This window comes from Trichomycterus rosablanca, chromosome 12, assembly GCF_030014385.1.
Source record: "Trichomycterus rosablanca isolate fTriRos1 chromosome 12, fTriRos1.hap1, whole genome shotgun sequence".
NCBI lineage: Eukaryota > Metazoa > Chordata > Actinopteri > Siluriformes > Trichomycteridae > Trichomycterus > Trichomycterus rosablanca.
The window spans coordinates 35,241,653-35,262,050 of record NC_085999.1 but is presented as its reverse complement, the minus strand read 5'-3'; the positions used below and the strand labels follow the sequence as shown (position 1 = coordinate 35,262,050).

Sequence of the window (20,398 nt, the reverse complement as noted above, 5' to 3'; positions counted from 1 at the left end):
ATTTTTTTAAAATCAGCATAAAGCAACTGGTCCAAATTCTGTGTTTAATTTACTATTATGAGTTTTTTGTTTGGGGAATTATTGTATTGTTCTTTTTGAGCTCTTTTAAAGTGACCAAGAGTCTTTCTTGCCCAAGTGCCCCTCTTTAGGAAGGTTCAAGACTTTTCCTATTTATATTTTTGAGGCTATGAACTGTGGTGACCATTTAAAGCCTTATGTATTACATCCTTGCCCTGATTGATACCTTGTTACAGTTTGATTGTGGAGATCCATAAACAGTTCCTTGAACTTCATGGTTTTATTTTGTGGAAATGTATTTTAAATAGTTGGCCCTTCTAGACCCTAATGTGCCTTTAAAACTATGTCCAATCAGTTCAAAACAATGTACTTCATAACTTTTCATTGTGTTTCCTGAGACTCGACTGTATGAAACATGAAATGAAAGCTAGTTACACCCATGTGGCTGCCATTACTGCGAGTGTGTGCTGGTGCAGGGTGTTTATGAACCCACAGTGTTTCTAAAACTTGTGTGCAGAACTCTGAACTGTTAAACGAAACAAGCCTCTTTCCTTCATCGTTCGTTTATAACTCAACATCCTGGCTGCACTTAAAATCCCACTGGACGTGGAGAGATGGCATCTGCAGCCTATCTCAGGTCTTGATTTGGGTAAACGAGCCAACTAGGCTGAGATAAACAGAGTGAGTCATAAATCAGCTCAGACTCTCTCATGCTCCTCTCTCTCTCCGTCTCTCTCACTCTCTCGCTCTCCATCTCTCTCTCGCTCTCCGTCTCTCTCTCTCTTTCTCTGTCTCTCTCGGTGGATTGGATTTGACCTCAAGGATCTAAAGCAAGATATCTGAAGCAGATTTAGGGAGAGCCTTGTGACCTGCAAATGTAGGAACAGTTAACTGGGTTGATAATCTAGATTGAACTGGCATAGCTGGCCTGTTGGTGCAAGTTTATTGTCAAGTCTTGGCATGTTACCAACCTGCAGTACCAACTTGCATAACCAGCTGACCAAATTTAATAGTGCTGTAGAATCTCACTCATCTTCAACCTTTGAAATACATTCGTTTGTAAAGGGATAAGACTTCAAGACTCCACTGAACCCCAGTGTGAACCAGTATTTTTAAATATGGGAAACATGGAACTGTAATGAGTTTATTTCGGAGTGGCTGGACTGCTGAAATATCTCCAAGCACTGTCAACTAAACAAGAAGGTCACAAAACAATCCAGGGTAAAAATCATGACCCCAGAGTAATGAATAAATTATGCAAGAATGACATTTGATGAAAGGTAGTAAAGAGGAAACCAACTGTTTGACTAGGAATATATTGGGAGATTCATTACTTATTGAAATAACTGTGTTGCTGCTCTAGTGGGATGAAGATCGCTTTAACATCAGAATGATATTTCTAAAATAAGATCTCACCAACATCAGTTGGTAAGAGGATGCTGATGAGTCGCAGATTTCTTTAGTATGATTAAAGCTGCTAGTTTGAATCTCAGTGGTGCTACCAGCCTGGCTGGGCATTCAACAGACACATGCCTGAGGGAGGGAGGGGTTCCTCCTTAAATCTGCTCCAACATTGACTCCTGCAGTCTGGTCAGTTGGAGGAACACAGGTCATAGCGTGAGTCTCCATAAGCTGTACAGCTCTTCACCAGAATCCATCGCTGGCTGGTGTAAAAAAGCAGTTGGCGACTTCACATGTCAAAGGGGGTGGGTGCTAGATTGGCTCTCCTTGGCCAGTGTGAGGGTAGTGATGATGTGGGTTTGAAGATTCTGGTGTTTGATTTCAGTTATGAGACTCACATGCATAAAACACATTTATAACAAAAGGCATTTTCACATCACGCTATATTACCATATGCTCATAAAGCTCAAACCAACACACGGAGAGCAGAAACATAGAATCAGAGACCTGGTTATTGCTACGTGTGATGAAGAATTCGGTGCAGACTGCAGAGTTTTACTGTCCAGATGAATGGAAACCACTTCTGACTGAAATGTCTGTGTACATTTCTCACGTAACACTTTATTATTAGTATCAGTTACTGGGTGGATATTGCATATTATGTGCAGAATGTTAAGACGTTTGTTAGCTGATGATTTTGGGACAGAAGAGCAAGTATTTACCAACAGTCATACCCCTGATTACGTTTTATGGTGCTATTCAGTTAATTTCACATTGGCTAGTGACTCAATTTCAGTTCAATAACTGAAAATTGAAGGTTTTTTGAAAATCTGCTTGGTCAAAAATATACAGAAGCTTAGATGATTCATCTGGTGGTGTAATAAGTTTTATTATGTTGTTTGATGTTGTACATTGGCTTCTAACTCTGTGTTATTAATTATGATTGGCTGCAGCTGGTGACACCTTTGTGCCCAAACAAATAGGGCTAGTTTACTGCACAAAATAATCTGAGTACATCCAATTTTACTAAGTGTGAACCAGTATCTTTAAACACAGTATCTTTGACTTAGAGACAGTTCAAAACAACTTTAGGTCCCAAGACTATCTACAGGCAGCTTTTTCGAAAACAAGTATTTTTGATGGTCAGATATAGTCCAAGAGCCACCAAAACAGGCCTGCTGTAAATCTGTAGCTTCCTGAACACATTTATCACTGTTTACATTCAAGTGAGCGATTTCTTCATGGTCTTTGAGACCTCAGTGTCAGAGCTTTTGGCTGATGACGCGGGTTAAAGAAAAAGCCTTTCATTGATTCAAATATTGTAATGCATTTAGTCCCGACTACTCAATACCTACTGTCAAGCATAGTGGTGGTAGCATTGTGCATTTTAGAATGTGGATGGAAAAATAAAGATAAAAGATCCTAATGTTCAAAGCTCAAAGTTCTTCAGCACAGCCTCAAACCATCAGGATAATGCTTGAATTTTAGATGCAACTGGGTGTGCCAGAAGAGCAACGACACCAAATTCTCATTCATGTTCTTATCCGCTTAGGTTTGGTGCTGGAGCCTATCCCAGCTTTTCAATGGGCGCAAGGCACACAGTAACACCCTGGACGGGATGCCAGTTCATTGCAGGGCAGACACACACACACACACACACACACACCCATCGTGTCGCCCGATACCAAACTTGAAATAGCTAAATACAGCCAAAATTAAGTTTTTGAATTGACCTCCATCATGTTCTGACCTCAACCTTTTTTAGAATATGTGGCTTTAAAATCAGCACCTTAAAACGTCACTGTTGTTTGTTACTGATCACATCTAAGAACTGAAGTTTCTCCAATAAATAATAAATTCAGCGAATCACATCTTTATGGGTCTCACTTTAAAGCCGGGAGTTTAGTCATGGTGGAACACCAAAGGTTCTTCCTCAAACTGTTGCCGCACAGTTGGAAGCCTATAGTCTATTTTATATAGTTGATTCTATGCAGCTGTTAGCTCCAGGAGAGGCTAAAACACATGAAGCAGTGTCCAAATATCTTTTTAAACTTGTACTACACACACACACACACACACCAAGCCTTTCAAACCCAATAGTTTAAATGAAAGCAGAGAAAACACACAGGACGTATCAGTATGGAGACAGCAGTGCTTAGCAGCGCGGTGTTTAGTGACCTGTCACATCTGATTCCTGCATCCAAACCTCAACGTTTGTTCATTTCTCCACATTTCTTGAACGAGACGCAAAACAAACGCCACATTTCATTTATCTGGGGACTGGGGGAAGATTTCTGCTTTTGTAATTTTGAGATGTTTAGAATGATTTCAGACCTCAATGAGACATTCATAAAAAATCTCAACCCCTCTTCCAAAAATAAGTTGGGACAGAAGTAAAAATCAAAACAGAAATGCAAGCAGTCAACATGCTAAATTTTCTTTCTGGAGGAACTGTGTTGAACGTGAGCTGCAGCAGCTACTGATATGATTATTAAAGATAATTATTTGCACAAATCGCTTCATTCTGGCCACACAAAAACACTGAATAAGGGCAAAAAGACCCTTGACATAGTTTCAGTCCATTACAGGGCATCACAGAGTCACATTGACTCACTCTGTACACCTTGGAGCAATTTTAGATACCCAAATATCTAACCAGACCGGAAGCGAGGTACCGGAGGCGAGATTTAAACCCACCCACTCTACCAGCTACACCACTGTACACTGATCAGCCATAACATTGTTTCTACACACACTGTCAATTTTATCAGCTCCAAGTACCATATAGAAGCACTTTGTAGTTCTACAATTACTGACTGTAGTCCATCTGTTTCTCTACAAGCTTTTTTACCTGCTTTCACCCTGTTCTTCAATGGTCAGGACCCCCACAGGACCACCACAGAGCAGGTATTATTTAGGTGGTGGATCATTCTCAGCACTGCAGTGACACTGACATGGTGGTGGTGTGTTAGTGTGTGTTGTGCTGGTATGAGTGAATCAGACCCAGCAGCGCTGCTGGAGGTTTTAAATAGCGTGTCCACTCACTGTCCGCTCTATTAGACACTCCTACCTAGTTGGTCCACCTTGTAGATGTAAAGTCAGAGACGATCGCTCATCTATTGCTGCTGTTTGACTTTGTCATCTTCTAGATCTTCATCAGTGGTCACAGGACGCTGCCAATGGCGCGCTGTTGGCTGGATATATTTTTGGTTGGTGGACTATTCTCAGTCCAGCAGTGACAGTGAGGTGTTTAAAAACTCCAGCAGCGCTGCTGTGTCTTATCCACTCTTACCAGCACAACACACACTAACACACCACCACCATGTCACACACTACAAAGTGCTTCTATATGGTAAGTGGAGCTGATAAAATGGACAATGTGTGTAGAAACAAGGAGGTGGTTTTAATGTTATGGCTGATCGGTGTACATTTCTGAGATTGCAGTTAAAGAACACAGGGACCTGCAGTAATATTTTCCTTATTGCTCTGTTCCCAGCAATTTTCCGAGCTTTTCTTTTGATCCTTAATGGAAACAGAACAGAAACAGGGTAGCATGTGTACCACAGAACATTACCAAGGAAACATCAGGCCTTCCTGTGCGCTCCTTTGGGTGACCTAGAGAAATGTGGAGCTGAGTTAAGGCCTGGCAGTATTCGCCGTGTCCCAAGAGGTTCTGAGTGACGCAGCAGAGCCACATACGGGGTCATTACACAGGATAAATGGCTCAGTAAACTCATGGGAATGTTCTTGAGGTTAACCTTTTTACCCACGCTCATCTGACCAGCTGTGTGTGTGGGTGATGGTGCAGTTGGTGTAATGCTGTTATCAGCAACTTTCCGAATGTAGAAATCTCCCCTCTGGCATGCACAGCTGGGTTTAAATGTACTAACATTTTACAATGTAAACCTAAATAAATAAATACTTATTACAGCATGTGGTAGGTCAGGGGTGCTCAGGTGGTGCAGCAGCGAAGTACGCTGACCCAGTACCACTGAGATATGTGGATCCAAGGTTTTAATCTCAGAGGTGCTATCAGCCAGCCAGGCATCTGCATGAACATGATTGGCTAATGTCCAAGCCAGAGAGTAAGGGCGCTCTCAGCGCTGGTTCCTAAAATGAATTTTTGGCAGGTTTTATCCTGGAACCTCTTTATCCTATTCAGAGTCGTGGCAGGTGCGATTCCATCAGAAAACATTATCATCTAGACATAGACAATCATGTCTGTGTGTAGATGCCCGGCTGGCTGATAGCATCGTTGAGATTCGACCCCAGTGGTGAGTTAGCATGATGGACCACTGCACCACCACAGTGCTTTCTAAATCAACTATGTAAAATGAATCCTAACTTACTGTACATGTCGATTTATATTTTCTCTTCACTGATGGTTAGCAGGGCGGCAGAGTGCCTCAGTGGGTAGCACTGTTGCCTCACAGCAAGAAGGTCCTGGGTTCGATCCCCGGGCAGGGTGGTCCTTTCTGTGCGGAGTTTGCATGTTCTCCCCGTGTATGCGTGGGTTTCCTCGGGCAGCTCCGGTTTCCTCGCACAGTCCAAAAACATGCAGTCGGGTTAATTGGAGACACTGAATTGCCCTATAGGTGACTGGGTGTGTGTATGTGTGTGTGTGTGCCCTGCGATGGACTGGCACACCCCGTCCAGGGTGTTACTGTGTGCCTTGCGCCCATTGAAAAGCTGGGATAGGCTCCAGCACCCCAGCGAGTGAGTGAGTGCTGGTTAGCATATCTGTTATGTTTGTTTGGAACAGTTATGGGAATGTAAAAGCAATTTTATGTTGTTTTCATACACACTGTAATAGGGTGGTGCACTCCTCAGACCGAGGGAACTAATGTTAGCCCATCGCTCAGAAAATAATTGGACGTTGCCTTTTTTTTAACTTTGTGGAAATGAAAAATCCCCTCTGGAAAACAGCTGCCGTTGTCCAATTTTGTGCTAGGTGGATACAGCGGAAAGCTCTGGAATCCTCTGTGGTCCTGGATTTAGAAAGGAAAGAACAGCGGGTTGGATTGGGACATGTCCCTGATGACCGATCATACTGAGCGGACGGTGCAAAACCCTCCTCTGTGGGTGGAAAGAGTCTGGATGCGGCTAAAACCGGACAGACTTGTGCTCCACTCCACCCACTGTGTGTTGTTTTTGTTTCTGTGAGGTCCATCTTTAGCTGTGAGACTGTGTGTGTGTGTGTGTGTAAGACATGTTAACACAGAGCACTCCTCTATAGGCGGCTGTTTTGACTTGATTTTTTGGTTTCCAGACAAGTCTTGCCATGTGTCAACATCGTGTCCAATCCCACAATGCACTTTAGCACTGTTCTTGATGCCAACACTGTCGCCTCACAACAAGAAGGTCCTGGGTTTGATCCACAGGTGGGGCGGTCCGGGTCCTTTCTGTGTGGAGTTTTCATGTTCTCCCCGTGTCCTTGTGGGTTTCCTCCGGGTGCTCCGGTTTCCTCCCACAGTCCAGAGACGTGCAAGTGAGGTGAATTGGAGACACTAAATTGTCCATGACTGTGTTCGATATTAAACTTGTGAACTGATGAATCTTGTGTAATGAGTAACTACCGTTCCTGTCATGAATGTAACCAAAGTGTAAAACATGACGTTAAAATTCTAATAAACAAACAAACAAACATCTTAATGCCAGAGGGGCATATAATACAGTAGTGTTTAGCGTTGTGCTTAAAATGACTTGTCTGTTGTGTTTTATTCATTTTACTGGAATTTACTGGAACCAGTTGATTGGTGATGCACACGCATAACCAATAGCGATCTTTAGCATGATATATCCAGAATATTGGAAGCACTAGCACTTCTTTTGAATGTTTTGTCGGGTTCTTGAAGAGCGTTCTGTGCATTCACTTTGATAAAACATGTATCTGTAGACGTTTTTTCCTTACATCTTCCAGGGGATTAGTATGAAATGGCTCTTTGCAGCCAAGTGTGGCAATTTTGTTAAATTACAGCTTGAAGCAGTGAAGCAAGGCCCCGTCATTTCGATAATGCCACGTAATTGCAGAGTAAACAAAAGCTACCCACTGGTGCGGCACTTTTCTCAAGCAAATTTAATGGCATTGACTTGCACAAGTTTGAAAGCCTAAAAATCAAGGTAGAACTTTGAATAAGCAGAGCTTTCTGCATTAGCACTACATGTTTTTTAAACTTCTCTCTTTCTGTCCCTGAAAAGCTTTTGGGTTGTAACTTGCAGCTGGACTGAGAAGCTGGATGAGTTTCATCCCGTTGTCTCGCCCTCCGGGTTGTCTCTAGTACTCCATCAGTACTGTCCTGGTCCCAATTCAAGCTGCTTTGATTGGTTTGTGTATTTGTTGACTTATTTTACTCACTCACTCACTCACTCAGTCACTCACTTTCTTAACCGCTTATCCCATTAGGGTCACGTGGGGGTGCTGGAGCCTATCCCAGCTTTTCATTGGGCGCAATTAAGGTACACAGTAACACCCTGGACGGGGCGCCAGTCCATCTCAGGGCAGACACACACACACACACACACACACACACACACACCCAGTCACCTACAGGGCAATTCAGTGTCTCCAATTAACCTGACTGCATGTTTTTGGACCATGGGAAGAAACCGGAGCTCACGGAGGAAACCCACGCAGACACGGGGAGAACATGCAAACTCCACACAGAAAGGACCCGGACCGCCCTGCCTGGGGATCGAACCCAGGACCTTCCTGCTGTGACTTATTTTAGTTTCAGACAGGTTTCTAAAGTTTCTGGTTTTATTTTTCTATATATTATTATTTTCCTTCTTAGCAGAAGTTAAATCTAAAGCCTCACTTTAAGGTGATCGCCCCATTACAGTTTATCTTGTTCTTTAATTCAATAAACCTCAGTTGTAGCTTTCAGGGATTAAAAAGCTTTTCTAACATTTCATAAAGGTTCATGGGGCTGAATTTGTCTAGGAGCTTTAGCAGCTATTCGATTTTAATCCCAGCCCATTTGTTGACTTCCCTTTCTTTAGTTGACAGTAGGTTACTCTCATCTTGGAAAAGCAGCACATGGATTTATTATTTTGATTGCGGTTTTGTTTAGTTTTATCTCTTTTTTTGTTGTATATTAATAATATTAGCACTTTGTTGAGATCTACAATAAAATTGCTTTGTAATCTTGGCATACCATACAATTCCACAAAATAACACTCACTCACTTTCTTGGGGGGGGGAAGGGAACATTTTATCAACTTTGAGGATAAAATGTTCCCTTGCTGCCTCATATACCCCCCCCCACTAACAGGTGCCGTGATGAAGAGATAATCAGTGTTATTCACTTCACCTGTCAGTGCTCATAATGTTATGCCTGGTCAGTGTATATTGTATCATTGGCTTCTCCTTAATACCAGCTCACATTTTGTTGTCCTTTTTTGGTTAGTAAATGTGTAAAAACTGCGTTTCTTTTTGATCATCATTCCGACGTTCCAGAGAGATTCTGCTGTGGGGGTGTGAAGTGGTATCGATACACCACATGTCATGACCACACGCTGTTTCTGCTGCTGCTTTACTTCTATAAGGACTCACGATGCTGCATAAGAACTGCACACACTCATCCAACACAAACCCACGCACCACCTACACACTGACTAGTGTATCTGCTTAATGACTGAAAGCAGATATTAACCAAGCACTTGATGAATCCGGCACAAATGTGAGTGATCACATGGACCGAGCTGAACCGTGCTGGGGTCTCTCTGCACACTCACATCCTGTTCGCTTTGTCAATGTCAAGCAGACAGGAAATAGATGTGGATCAGACTGATGCTATTGGTTGATCTAACAAGTTCAATAGTGCTTTTCTGTGCTCGGTTAGGGGCAGACACAGGGAGACGTCTGAGTCTTATATGTCTCTGTTATTGGCAGCACAGACTTTAAATCCTATCGGCTCAAGAACCAAGTCGGGTTTAATCTTTGAAATGTGAAATTGATTGGAAAATCAGCTTTCTGTGGATTTGTGCTACAAGATTGGGTTTGTGTTTGGGTTTCTATCCTGAGGCTGGTAGACCATTTGTACCATGTGACACATGGAAGCTGTTTTTCATTGTTAATTTTCTTTAATATATCAATATCTTTAATTCAGTAGTTATAGAAAACTAAATCCGAAAATTCTACAAAACATGAAGTTTGGGCAGGGGTGTCCAGATGTTACATTATACCGGGTGTGTTTTAATGTGATCGGATGGTCTAAATACAATAACTGTAGCTAATATGATGATATAGATCAGGAGGGGGGTTGGGGGGTGTGTGTGTGTATTTAACCACTATAGTTCCAGTGCAAATATCCACTTAAAATTAACACTATAAAAAAATGAATACAAATACACACATGAAATAAGATAAACATGTTGATTTATATAAACAGCTACACATTAAAACAAGTTAAAAACAGTCAGAGCTGGGCCTCTCAGGTGGCGCAGTGGTAAAACACACGCTAGCACACCGGAGCTGCGATCTCGAATACATCGGATCGAATCTCAGCTCTGCCATCCGGCTGGACTGAGCGGCCACATAAACAACGATTGACCTGTGGTAGTAGTAAACCGGATAGGGCCTCCAGCTACGACCTCTGCTGCTGATTAATGGCGTCTGCATGGGGGCGGGGAAGGAGTGCTTTGATCAGGGTGTGTCTCTCCGTACACAGGGCATTAGTACTCGCCTAGTGCAGGTGAAAAAATGCATACGGCTGCTGCCCATGTGTCGGAGGGGGTTAGCTTTGTTCTCCTTATTTACAGCGGGGATTTGCATTAATGCAGAGGAAGCATGATGCAATCAGGCAATTGGATGCGCTAAAAGTTGGGAGAAAAATTGAAGAAAATTCATAAACAAAAAAAAAGAAAGAAAGAGAACATTCCTGAAAGAGAACATGTGTTTTGCTCCCAATGCACAGAGAGATTGATGGTTAGAGGAGCAAAAATGTCAGAAAGATGATAAAACTTGCCACCAAGTCTTTTAAATCTACAATTTGAAAAATCTAATATTCTAAATATGAGTCTGATCTGAATGTTTGTGTACGAGTCTGACCTAGTTGTCTTTCTTCCAGGTTAAGATGTCTGGTTAAGCAGCTGGAAAAGGGTGAGGTGAATGTGGTGGATCTCAGGAAGAACATCGAATATGCTGCCTCTGTGCTGGAAGCTGTCTACATTGATGAAACCAGGTGAGTTCTTTTTAAAAGGCTTGGATCTTCATTAGATGTTTAAAGTGTCTGAGTAAAGGATTTGAGGTTTGAGACTTTTCTAAGTGATGTTTCTTAAAAACAATGATGCTGTGTCTCAAAGTGAATGCTATATGCTACAGTTGCATTTAAAAATATTCACTAAAAAAATGCTGTTTTATAACCTTTATATGTAGCCTGATTTAGCTGTCACAATTAATCAACCACTACATAATACTGATGGTCTTAAAACCTACAGCTAGTCTGTAGGACCTAAAGTTGGGTTACAACATGATTAATCTATTAGGACTCAATAATCAGCCTTTATTTGCTTTAGCTGTGATGTGTTATTTAAACTCCACACAGAGATTCACAAAAGCTGAGAGAGGAGATCAGTTCATTACACCAAAAGGACAATAAGTATAAGAAGATTTCCAAGTCCTTGAACCTTTCTAGGGACCATTGGGAGTATTGTTTGTTTGGAAGTTCCAAACTTATGGTGCAGCAGAAAACCTGCCTGGCAAAGTATCCACCCAAGGAGGATGGAGGTCCCTGCTGAGTCTGGTTCCTCTCAAGGTTTCTTCCTGTATTCTTCCACTGTCACCCTCAGCTTGCTCCTCAGGGGTTTTTGGTCTGTCATTCCTGGATTCTGTAAAGTTGCTTTGAGTCAATATTTATTGTAAAATGCGCTATACAAATAAAATAAATAAATAAAATAAATAAAGTAAGGACGCCCACATTTTCCCAGTAATGTGATTCCTTTATATCCACAAAGAAGGACCAAGTTTATATTAATGTCCACATACTTACAGACGGACTGACGTTTTGGGATTTTAATTATCTTTGCAACTATTTTGTTCTTGTAACTGAATGATGTGATACCACTTTCCATATTCAACAGTAACTGGTTGGTACAGAAAGTTTTATAACGACATTTAGGTTAGTGACACTGCCTTCAGATTCCTCTTTAGTAATAATGATAGAACACAGATTTCTCTGACTTCTCTGTGACCAAATACTGCTGTAACTGCTTTACCTTGCAGGAAAGAAGACTCCAAAGTAGCTTCTAAGCTTATAGCAATGTTTAAGATTGCTCGTTTGACTGTGGTCTATCCTTTTTTGAAAGCTGTAGACTTGATTTTAGGTGGTTCTTGTTCTTGTTGTGTTATGACATTTTCCATAGTGTCTTTGTGCTATGTCATCCTTTGTTTAACGACTTGCAATCATTTTGTGTGACAAATATGTGATCACAGAAACAAACGAGGCAGGGTGGGAGGGGGCGAAGGGCAATGACTTTTTCATGCTAATATATTGTTATGCATCACTGCCTCTTCGACTCACCACACCACGTTTCAGAGCCTCTGTACTTATGAACAAGGGCTTTTCCATCTCATCATCTTACCATGATGTCTGACTTGAGAGAGAGGCATCAGAGAGGCATGTGGGAGAGAGAAGAGAGAGAGGGAATATGATCAGATGGCTGCAGTGTTCATCCACTCCTGGCTTGGATTACCCATAATCTTGCTCTCTGAAGCTCCCTCTGGAGAAAGGTTGGAGATAGGAGAGATGTTTTTTACTGGTTTGGGTTGAGAAAGTGGTGATGTGAGGGTGGAAAGGACTGGTGTGATGACATGCCTTTGCTCTTTCTCTTCTCATCTCTGCCCTGTGATTCCTTTTCTCGTTTTTTTTAGCTGAGACTCCAGCGACTTTGTGTTTGGCTGTTTTAGTGAAACACATTCCCTTAATGAAGGCTGCTGAGAAACATGCATTGCCATGGCAGCAGCTTGGACCAGTTTAGGCTCATTAGATGGGCTGAACTGAACACATGTTTTGGTAACGTGGCTCAGATTTCCTGTTCGGCTAAGATTCCTTCATAAAATCAGGGTAATGATCATTACGATCGTAGATGTTCTTATTTTAGTCATCTGGATGATATATTTCTTTGGGAAACACTCCTTCTACAGGTTTGTGGTTATTAAGAGTCGAATATGCTCGCTCACCAGTGTAGAGACCTGGCATAGAGCCTTAGCATTGCCACTGCATCTGGCTGGCATAAGCACAGCAGTAATAGAATACAAAGAGCCTGTCATGTTTCACTATCTGTGTTAAAGCTCTTTGCTGGAATCCTTTGCATTCCAGTACAGAGAAGCAGCCGGAGACTTCACATGTGCTAGCCTGAGGCTGTCCTCAGCCAGAGTAGATTTTACCACCCCCATGCTAGCCGAGGAGAGCTATTCTCTCAAGGGATATTAGTAATGCCAAGACTAACAGTTTTTTTAGGATCAAAGCTAGGCTACCTGGCATGATACACATCCTTGGCTGTGTTCACAATGACAAACCAGTAAGAAGCTAAACTGACTAATAAATTGTGCTTAGTCTGAAACTCTTCAGCTTCACTGAACAGTTTTGGAATGAACTGGAACATCAACTGAGGCTTTCCTGACCAACATCAGTGCCCAGCTGTTCTTTTTAGGGAATGGGCACAAAAAGTCTTGTGAGAAGCCTTCTGGGAAGAGTGTCTGTTGTTATAGCTGAAAAGATAACATAGAGGTCACTCAATTTTAATAGGATTTGTTTTTGTAATGGGATGTCCAACAAGCTCATGTCAGGTGTCCAAATACTTTTGGCCATATTGTGTATCTGTCAAAGAAACAAATGTCTGTAATAATCTGTATGTGTAGTTTGGGTTTTTACACAGTCTTCTGTCCACTAATTGGACCAACAGGATTTTTTTAGATCCGGAGACTCGTGATTTAAACGAGAGCTTAAATAAATGTCAGTGTGTATCAGTTAACGAACGACACTTCCCAGTAATTAACATATCTTTATAATGCTAATGTCAGGCTGTTAGCTTTCATCCATTTTTCATTAACCACATTAGCATCGTTAAACTGACCTGTTCTCTCTTGCAGACGCCTGCTGGACACGGAGGATGAGCTCAGCGATATCCAGGCTGACTCGGTGCCCATGGAGGTGCGTGACTGGCTGGCGTCCACCTTTACCCGCAAGATGGGTGTGGTGCGGCGGCGCCCAGAGGAGAAACCACGGTTCCGCAGCATCGTCCACGCCGTACAGGCCGGCATTTTTGTGGAAAGGTACTTTATGTTTGTGACAGGAGAACAGAACTGCATGATTCACTTCATGCAGCATTACTCACACAGGACTTCCTGCGGTGTCCGCTCTGAAGGAGTTTAGTCCATAATGAAATAAAACGACATCAGATGTAGGCTTACTGTTTGATTTATGTTTCTTTGAGATGCTTTAATATGGTGGCAGTGCACCACTTACAGTAACTTTAATCACCTGGTGGTCATACATTAAATGGTCAAACATGTGACACACCCAGTCCTAACAGGTGTAAAAAATTAGTCCATTAAGTAATTTATATGTTAAAATTATATTAAAAATATTTAATAACTCCAGTGGCCTGCAGAAAGCTTTAAAGCAGAAATCTAACCCAGTTTTTCAGGACCCACCATCTCGCTCAAGTCTTTGTTAACAAAAAATTTTTAAACAAAATTGCCCCGGTATTCTTGCATTGCTTCCAGTATTTCTTGGTGTTACCGAAACTGTGACCCTGACCAGGATAAAGCAGCACAGTCATGCTTTAACAGGAAAAGTTGAAAGTATATAATTAATTAGATTTAATTGCTTACACACATTAACAATGTGTCTGGCTAAAACATTGAAGCTTAGTTACTTAAAGGAGTGTCCGCATACTTATGGCCATATAGAATACACAGATTCTGCAGCTTTGTTGATTCTGTTGAGCACAGTGTGTGTACCCTGTAACCTATACAGTTATCTTTGCACTGTAACAAGACGCTGACTCTGTGTGTGTGTGTGTGTGTGTGTGTGTGTGTGTGTGTGTGTGTGTTTAACAGGATGTACAGGAGGACATCAAACATGGCTGGCCTGACATACCCACCAGCAGTAATCCTCACTCTTAAGGTATTCAGCTCAAATCATCATGTGTTATGCTGGGACGTCTCATCTAAGGGTGTCTGACCCTACAAATTCTCCTTTGGCTAAATTTGCACAAATTCCCACAGACCCACTGAAAAATAATGTTGAAAGGCTTTCCAACTGAGTAGAATCTACCTTGAAAGGGTCTATTAGATACAGTATATTAATTATAATTAATGCCTATAATTTTAAAATAGGATGTCCAACATACCCACATACTTTTGGCAATATAGTGTATGTTTGTGGCTGTGTGCCAGATGTGCGTGTGTGTATCTGAACATGCATGTGTTGTGGTTACAGGATGTTGATAAATGGTCGTTCGATGTCTTCACACTTCAAGAGGCCAGCAGTGAACATGCTCTGAAGTTCCTGGTGTACGAGCTGCTCACCAGATACGACCTGATTAACCGCTTCAGGGTGTGTGATACTCTCAATACACTCTCAAGAGCAAGATAAGGGGCCTTACTCAGGGGCCTAGCAGTGACAACTTGGCTGCGATGGTACTTGAACTGGCAATGGTTTGATTACCGGCCCAGTAGCTTAACCAAAAAGCATGATGATGATGATTTTGCTAAAAATATTAACAACAGTATTAAACAACAGTTAACAGTAACAGCAACAAGAATAATAATAACAATGATGCTTTGTGCTCTGCCTGTGGCCAAAATATGTAGTACTTTAGTTGAGTTCTTGGTTTGTGGTCAGTGAGACAGGAGATCATTTTGATTTGATTGTTTGCTTCTCCGTGAAATGTAAATTTCTTGCTCTATCTGAGATGAGCATGGAATTCGGTGCAAGTCCTGCCGTTTCCACAGTAAAGCCTAAATTTGCTGTACCACTCTGATTTAGTAACAAATTGAATGCTTTGAATTGGAGGCAGGGTGTTAGAAAGCTTGCTTTTACAGTGATTAAATATCACACATGGACATAATCCATAATCCAAATAACTAATCATCACAAGCAGCTCATTTAATGATTGAAAAATATTTGATTATTTTATCCTAAATCCAGAGCAGCTCTAGATCCCAGATTCCTCAGCGTGGGTGTGGAGGATATTTGTGTATAAGTGTATTCGACTCTTTGTTAATGAGGTTTGAACTTTTTTAACCAGATTTCCACATTATAAAAGTGTGTGTGTTCTGTGGAATGGTTGTATCATGCAGATACCTGTGTCTTCTCTGGTGGCGTTTGTGGAGGCTCTGGAGGTGGGTTACAGCAAACACAAAAACCCTTACCACAACCTGATCCACGCTGCCGACGTTACTCAAACTGCACACTATCTGATGCTCCATACTGGCATTATGGTGAGTAATCATTAAAGCTGTTTTAGTTTTAGCACTGTCGCCTCACAGAAAGAAGGTCCTGGGTTCGATCCCCAGGTGGGGCGGTCCGGGCCCTTTCTGTGTGGAGTTTGCATGTTCTCCCCGTGTCCGCGTGGGTTTCCTCCGGGAGCTCCGGTTTCAGTCCAAAGACATGCAAGTGAGGTGAATTGGAGACACTAAATTGTCCTTGACTGTGTTTGATATAACCTTGTGTGAACTGATGAATCTTGTGTAATGAGTAACTACCGTTCCTGTCATGGATGTAACGAAAAGTGGAAAACTTGATGTTTAAATCCTAATAAACAAACAAACAAATTAGTTGATTAGTAATGGTGACTTGTGTTATATCTAATTTTATTTTAAACCTTAGCGAAAATATATGGGCACATCTGTTTACTCAGAGAAGGTCTTTAAGCCACATGCTTTTTTAACATAAGGTATAAAATAAGTAAATCAAATCCATGTTATGATTTCAACATTGTGGCAGGTGTTTTTAGAAGGCCGTGCCCTGATCCAGCATGACTGTGCAAAGTGACGTCAAAAAAGACACAGTTTGGTATCATGTGGTGAAAACTATAGCACGAGAGCCTGTGGGAGACAGAGGGAGGGAGTCAGAGGTATGCTTTTAAAGTGTTACCCCCAGGTGAGGTGCAGGGAATGCTTTGAAGGGTAGTTCAGAGAAAACTACACTTTCTGTCCCCCCAGGCCTCCCAGCTGGCCAGTGTGACAGCTACACCCTGGTTAAAGTTTAAAATGTATCAGTACTCAACCTTTGGGTCAGGACCACACTTGTGGACATCTGATCTGTCAGTGGGGTTGTGGGAGATTAACTGATAATGTGTTAGAGTGATATTGTGGTGAGGTTATAAAGGCTTTAAACCCTTTAAATGGTGTTACTAGCTGAAACAGGTTGAGGATATCTGCAGTAGGTGATGATGATGTTTTCAGTGCTTTGTTATGTTTTGTTTCTCAGCACTGGCTCACCGAACTGGAAATATTGGCCATGGTGTTTGCTGCTGCTATCCACGACTTTGAACACACTGGAACCACCAACAATTTTCACATCCAAACCAGGTATGAACACAGCATTTATTGGATCGCTACTTTGTGTCACTTATGTGCCAAATTCCTTGTGAAGGAATTGTCAATAATGTGGAAAGGTTCAGAGAATCCAGAAAAATCTCATTCTCTGTAAGGCAAGTGTAACAGGACGGGTCATCCCTCTCAATCAAATCATATCATATCATATCATATCATATCAAAGGGGTATGAGTCGCCAGGTTCAAGCCCTGCACCTTCAACAATTAAAAAAGGAACTCAACATGCTTAACTAAGGTAGAACAAAACTGTGGTTAAAAAGCCATAAGCAAAAAGGGAAAAGCAGTGGCCTAAATAACTAAATCAGAGAAACAAATAAAAAAAATTAAAACACAAAAACATCCAGAGCTGGATAGAAAAGGGATCGAGCAGAAATGAAAACTGGATGTCACAACATGGCAAGCTGCTCAGAGTGCCTGCGATAGCCAAGTTGTCTTAACAAGATGAAAGGAACCTAGAACAATCTGAGGATGGCAATAAACAAGTGGTACTCCACCCCACCAACTGGTGCAGCCTGCACCCAGCATGGGACCAAATGTGAGCTCGCTCCTCCAGGGTGATTTCCTGCTGATGCCCGTGTTGTGACAAATTTTGTATTTTACTTTCTGTTCCAACCTTTTATAATTTGGGATTTAACCAATTTGATGTTATTTTTACCACAGTGTAGTACACTGCACAGTCAAAAATATGTGGACACCCCTTCGTTACCAATATCAACTTTTAGAGTTTTAGTTTCCAACAGGTGTAGAAATCATATAAATAAATTCATTGTATGCTTCCAGTTTGTGGCAGCAGTTTGGGGAAGTCCCTTTTCTGTTTCAGTAGGACGTATCCACTTGTGCACAGACAAAGATCAATAAAGATGTAATTTCACAAGTCTGGTGTGCACAGACACCTAACCTTAACCCCACTGAAACCTTTGGGATGAATTAAAATGTGGATTGCCATTGAGGCCAACATCACTGCCAGCCCTCATAAACATTCTTTTTACTTAAATGGCAAATTCCAACAGAAACCCTCCAAAATCTTTGGGACACTCTGTATTATTTACAAATTAGAAATGAGATGTCCAACAAACTCATATAGTGTTTATGCATGTGCCATAAATACAAAAAGGGGGCCCAGATAGATGCTACAGACTTTAGTGTTAAACACTGGATGCTTTGCTGATCTGGTTTCCTGCCAGATGGTCTTTAGCTCGCCTAGACTAATAAATGCAGACTGACTCCCGACTATTCAACGACAGACAGTCTCATTGCACCTTGTTGCATCAGGAGCTGAAAAATGCAGAATTATGACCTTTATCTTCACGATAAAATGGATGGAAATGATTTCTGAACCTTATATAAATGGCTTTTTTATCCAGGCGGTACATGCAGAGAGTCGAGGATCATTTGTGATGAAAATGCATGTTTTCTTTTTGAGATGTCATTCTCAGAAGCCACTCAGTCCAGTGAACCTCATCCTGCTGCTCTTCTGATCTCATTTCTCTCTTGAGGATTTCATTCCTAGTGGAGATAAGAGCTATCATGGTACAATAAAAAATTTCGGGAGGTGTTAGGCTCTGTTCTCTGAACATCATTGCTGAAGATAAAAGGATGATTGATGGAGGTTCATTTCCATCACATGACCTGAATGGGAGTACACTTTCAATACATAAAATAGTTCCTTTTAGGCATTTTTGCATTCCAAAAGATGAAACATGTAAGCCATGCAAGCACCTTCATGAGTTTTTTTAGAAACCAGCCTTAATACATTGTGGCTTTATGTTTGGGCTTGTTGTCTTGTCAAAATATCCACATGTAGTTTATTGGTTGATGAGATAAAATTATTTTCTAATACGTCTTAGTACTTTTGGTTCATCATGTTTATCTGTTGATGTGTAATGCTTTATTTAAAGAGAAGCTGATCTATATCATGATGCTCTCACATTTATACTTGACTGAGGGTTTGGTTGTCTTTCTTCAAACCTGATGAACTGAATAATTGCAGTAGGGTTTTACTTTTAGATATGTTAACTCAAAAGTACTCTACTTCTTATTTACAAACTCCATTTCCAGAAAAGTTGGGACATTTTGTATAATAATGAACTGATAAACAATACAAAATTGACTTAAACCATCATTTCCTGGGACAGAGGCTGCCACCGCCCCACCACCGGTATTTAGGTTCTTGAAACACCAATTACCTTCTGTATTTGTGAGCCAAGACTGGGATTCAAACCCAGACACTGCTGTTACTAACAGTGTGGCTTTTATCATTACAGCACACCTGCTCACATGATGTGTGTCGATGTGTGGTAAATATTTGCAGTAAAAGCAAAAATGTTTGTTTCTTTTCCTCTCATTGTGAGCGTGCGATGATCATCATGTGTGTGTTTGGTGCAGGTCAGAAGTGGCTATACTGTATAACGACCGGTCGGTTTTGGAGAACCACCATGTGAGTGCCGCCTACAGGCTAATGCAGGAGGACGAAATGAACATTCTGATCAACCTGTCCAAAGATGACTGGAGGTGAGAGTCAAATTTATTTATAATTTTTCATGTAAGTTTTCCAGGTCCTGATGCAACAAAGCGCCCTCACACAATCGCACCACCACCACCTTGTTTGACTGTCAGTATAATTCTGTTACTGTAAAATGCTCCCAAGCTCCCATGGCATAGTGTTTCTGTTGAAACTGATCAACTTTGATAAGTGACTGATCAACTTTGATAGAAATGTTATTATGTGAACAGAGAGCTACGTACATTGGTGGTGGAGATGGTGATGAGTACGGATATGTCCTGCCACTTCCAACAGATCAAAACTATGAGGAACTCACTACAGCAGCCAGAGGGGTAAGACACACACACACATACACACACTCTACTAGATATGTAAACATACATTGTGGTTTAGTGCATCACATCCAGGTTTAATGAGTATATGAATGAGTCGAGCAGTTATATTCCATGATATATAGGCACGTTGATGAGAGTATTTCTGTATTTCTGCTGTGTTCTCAGTGTTTCCTGAGGGCAGATTGCACTGTTTACACCAGAACGCAATGCAATTCATTATTCAAATAGAATTGTAGGAATATGACATAGATTTAGTGTCATGAATTCAATTAAATCAAATGGTTGAGTTACATTATTTATCTGTGGTAGTAGCTCTGCGGTTAAGTCACAGGTCTATCGATCAATAGGTTGCTGGTGCAAGCCCCACCACTGTTTGGCCCCTGAGCAATGCCCTCAACTACTGTATTGTATACTGCTGCAATTGTAAGTCACTTTGGTGTCTGAAACTGTTTGCTAAATGCCAGAAATGTAAAAATGAATCTAATTGTGGGAGTAATGAACTGTGAATGCAATGTCCTGATCAAAAGCATGTAAATATTGAACCGTGAACTCTGTGATTATAAATGAAATTAAA

General features: G+C 41.4%; 1 protein-coding gene across 2 annotated transcripts in view; it reads left to right on the top strand.

The window, feature by feature from the left end:
• pde1a (phosphodiesterase 1A, calmodulin-dependent) overlaps positions 1-20,398 on the top strand; it is a 46,516-nt gene that overhangs the window by 20,616 nt on the left and 5,502 nt on the right. For both annotated transcript variants that reach the window (XM_063005397.1, XM_063005398.1), the window contains 8 exons: positions 10,488-10,601; positions 13,511-13,693; positions 14,483-14,549; positions 14,865-14,981; positions 15,728-15,868; positions 16,860-16,960; positions 19,372-19,497; positions 19,720-19,821. In XM_063005397.1, the coding sequence (XP_062861467.1) occupies positions 10,488-10,601; positions 13,511-13,693; positions 14,483-14,549; positions 14,865-14,981; positions 15,728-15,868; positions 16,860-16,960; positions 19,372-19,497; positions 19,720-19,821 (951 nt within the window). The remainder of the gene's footprint in view (positions 1-10,487; positions 10,602-13,510; positions 13,694-14,482; positions 14,550-14,864; positions 14,982-15,727; positions 15,869-16,859; positions 16,961-19,371; positions 19,498-19,719; positions 19,822-20,398) is intronic.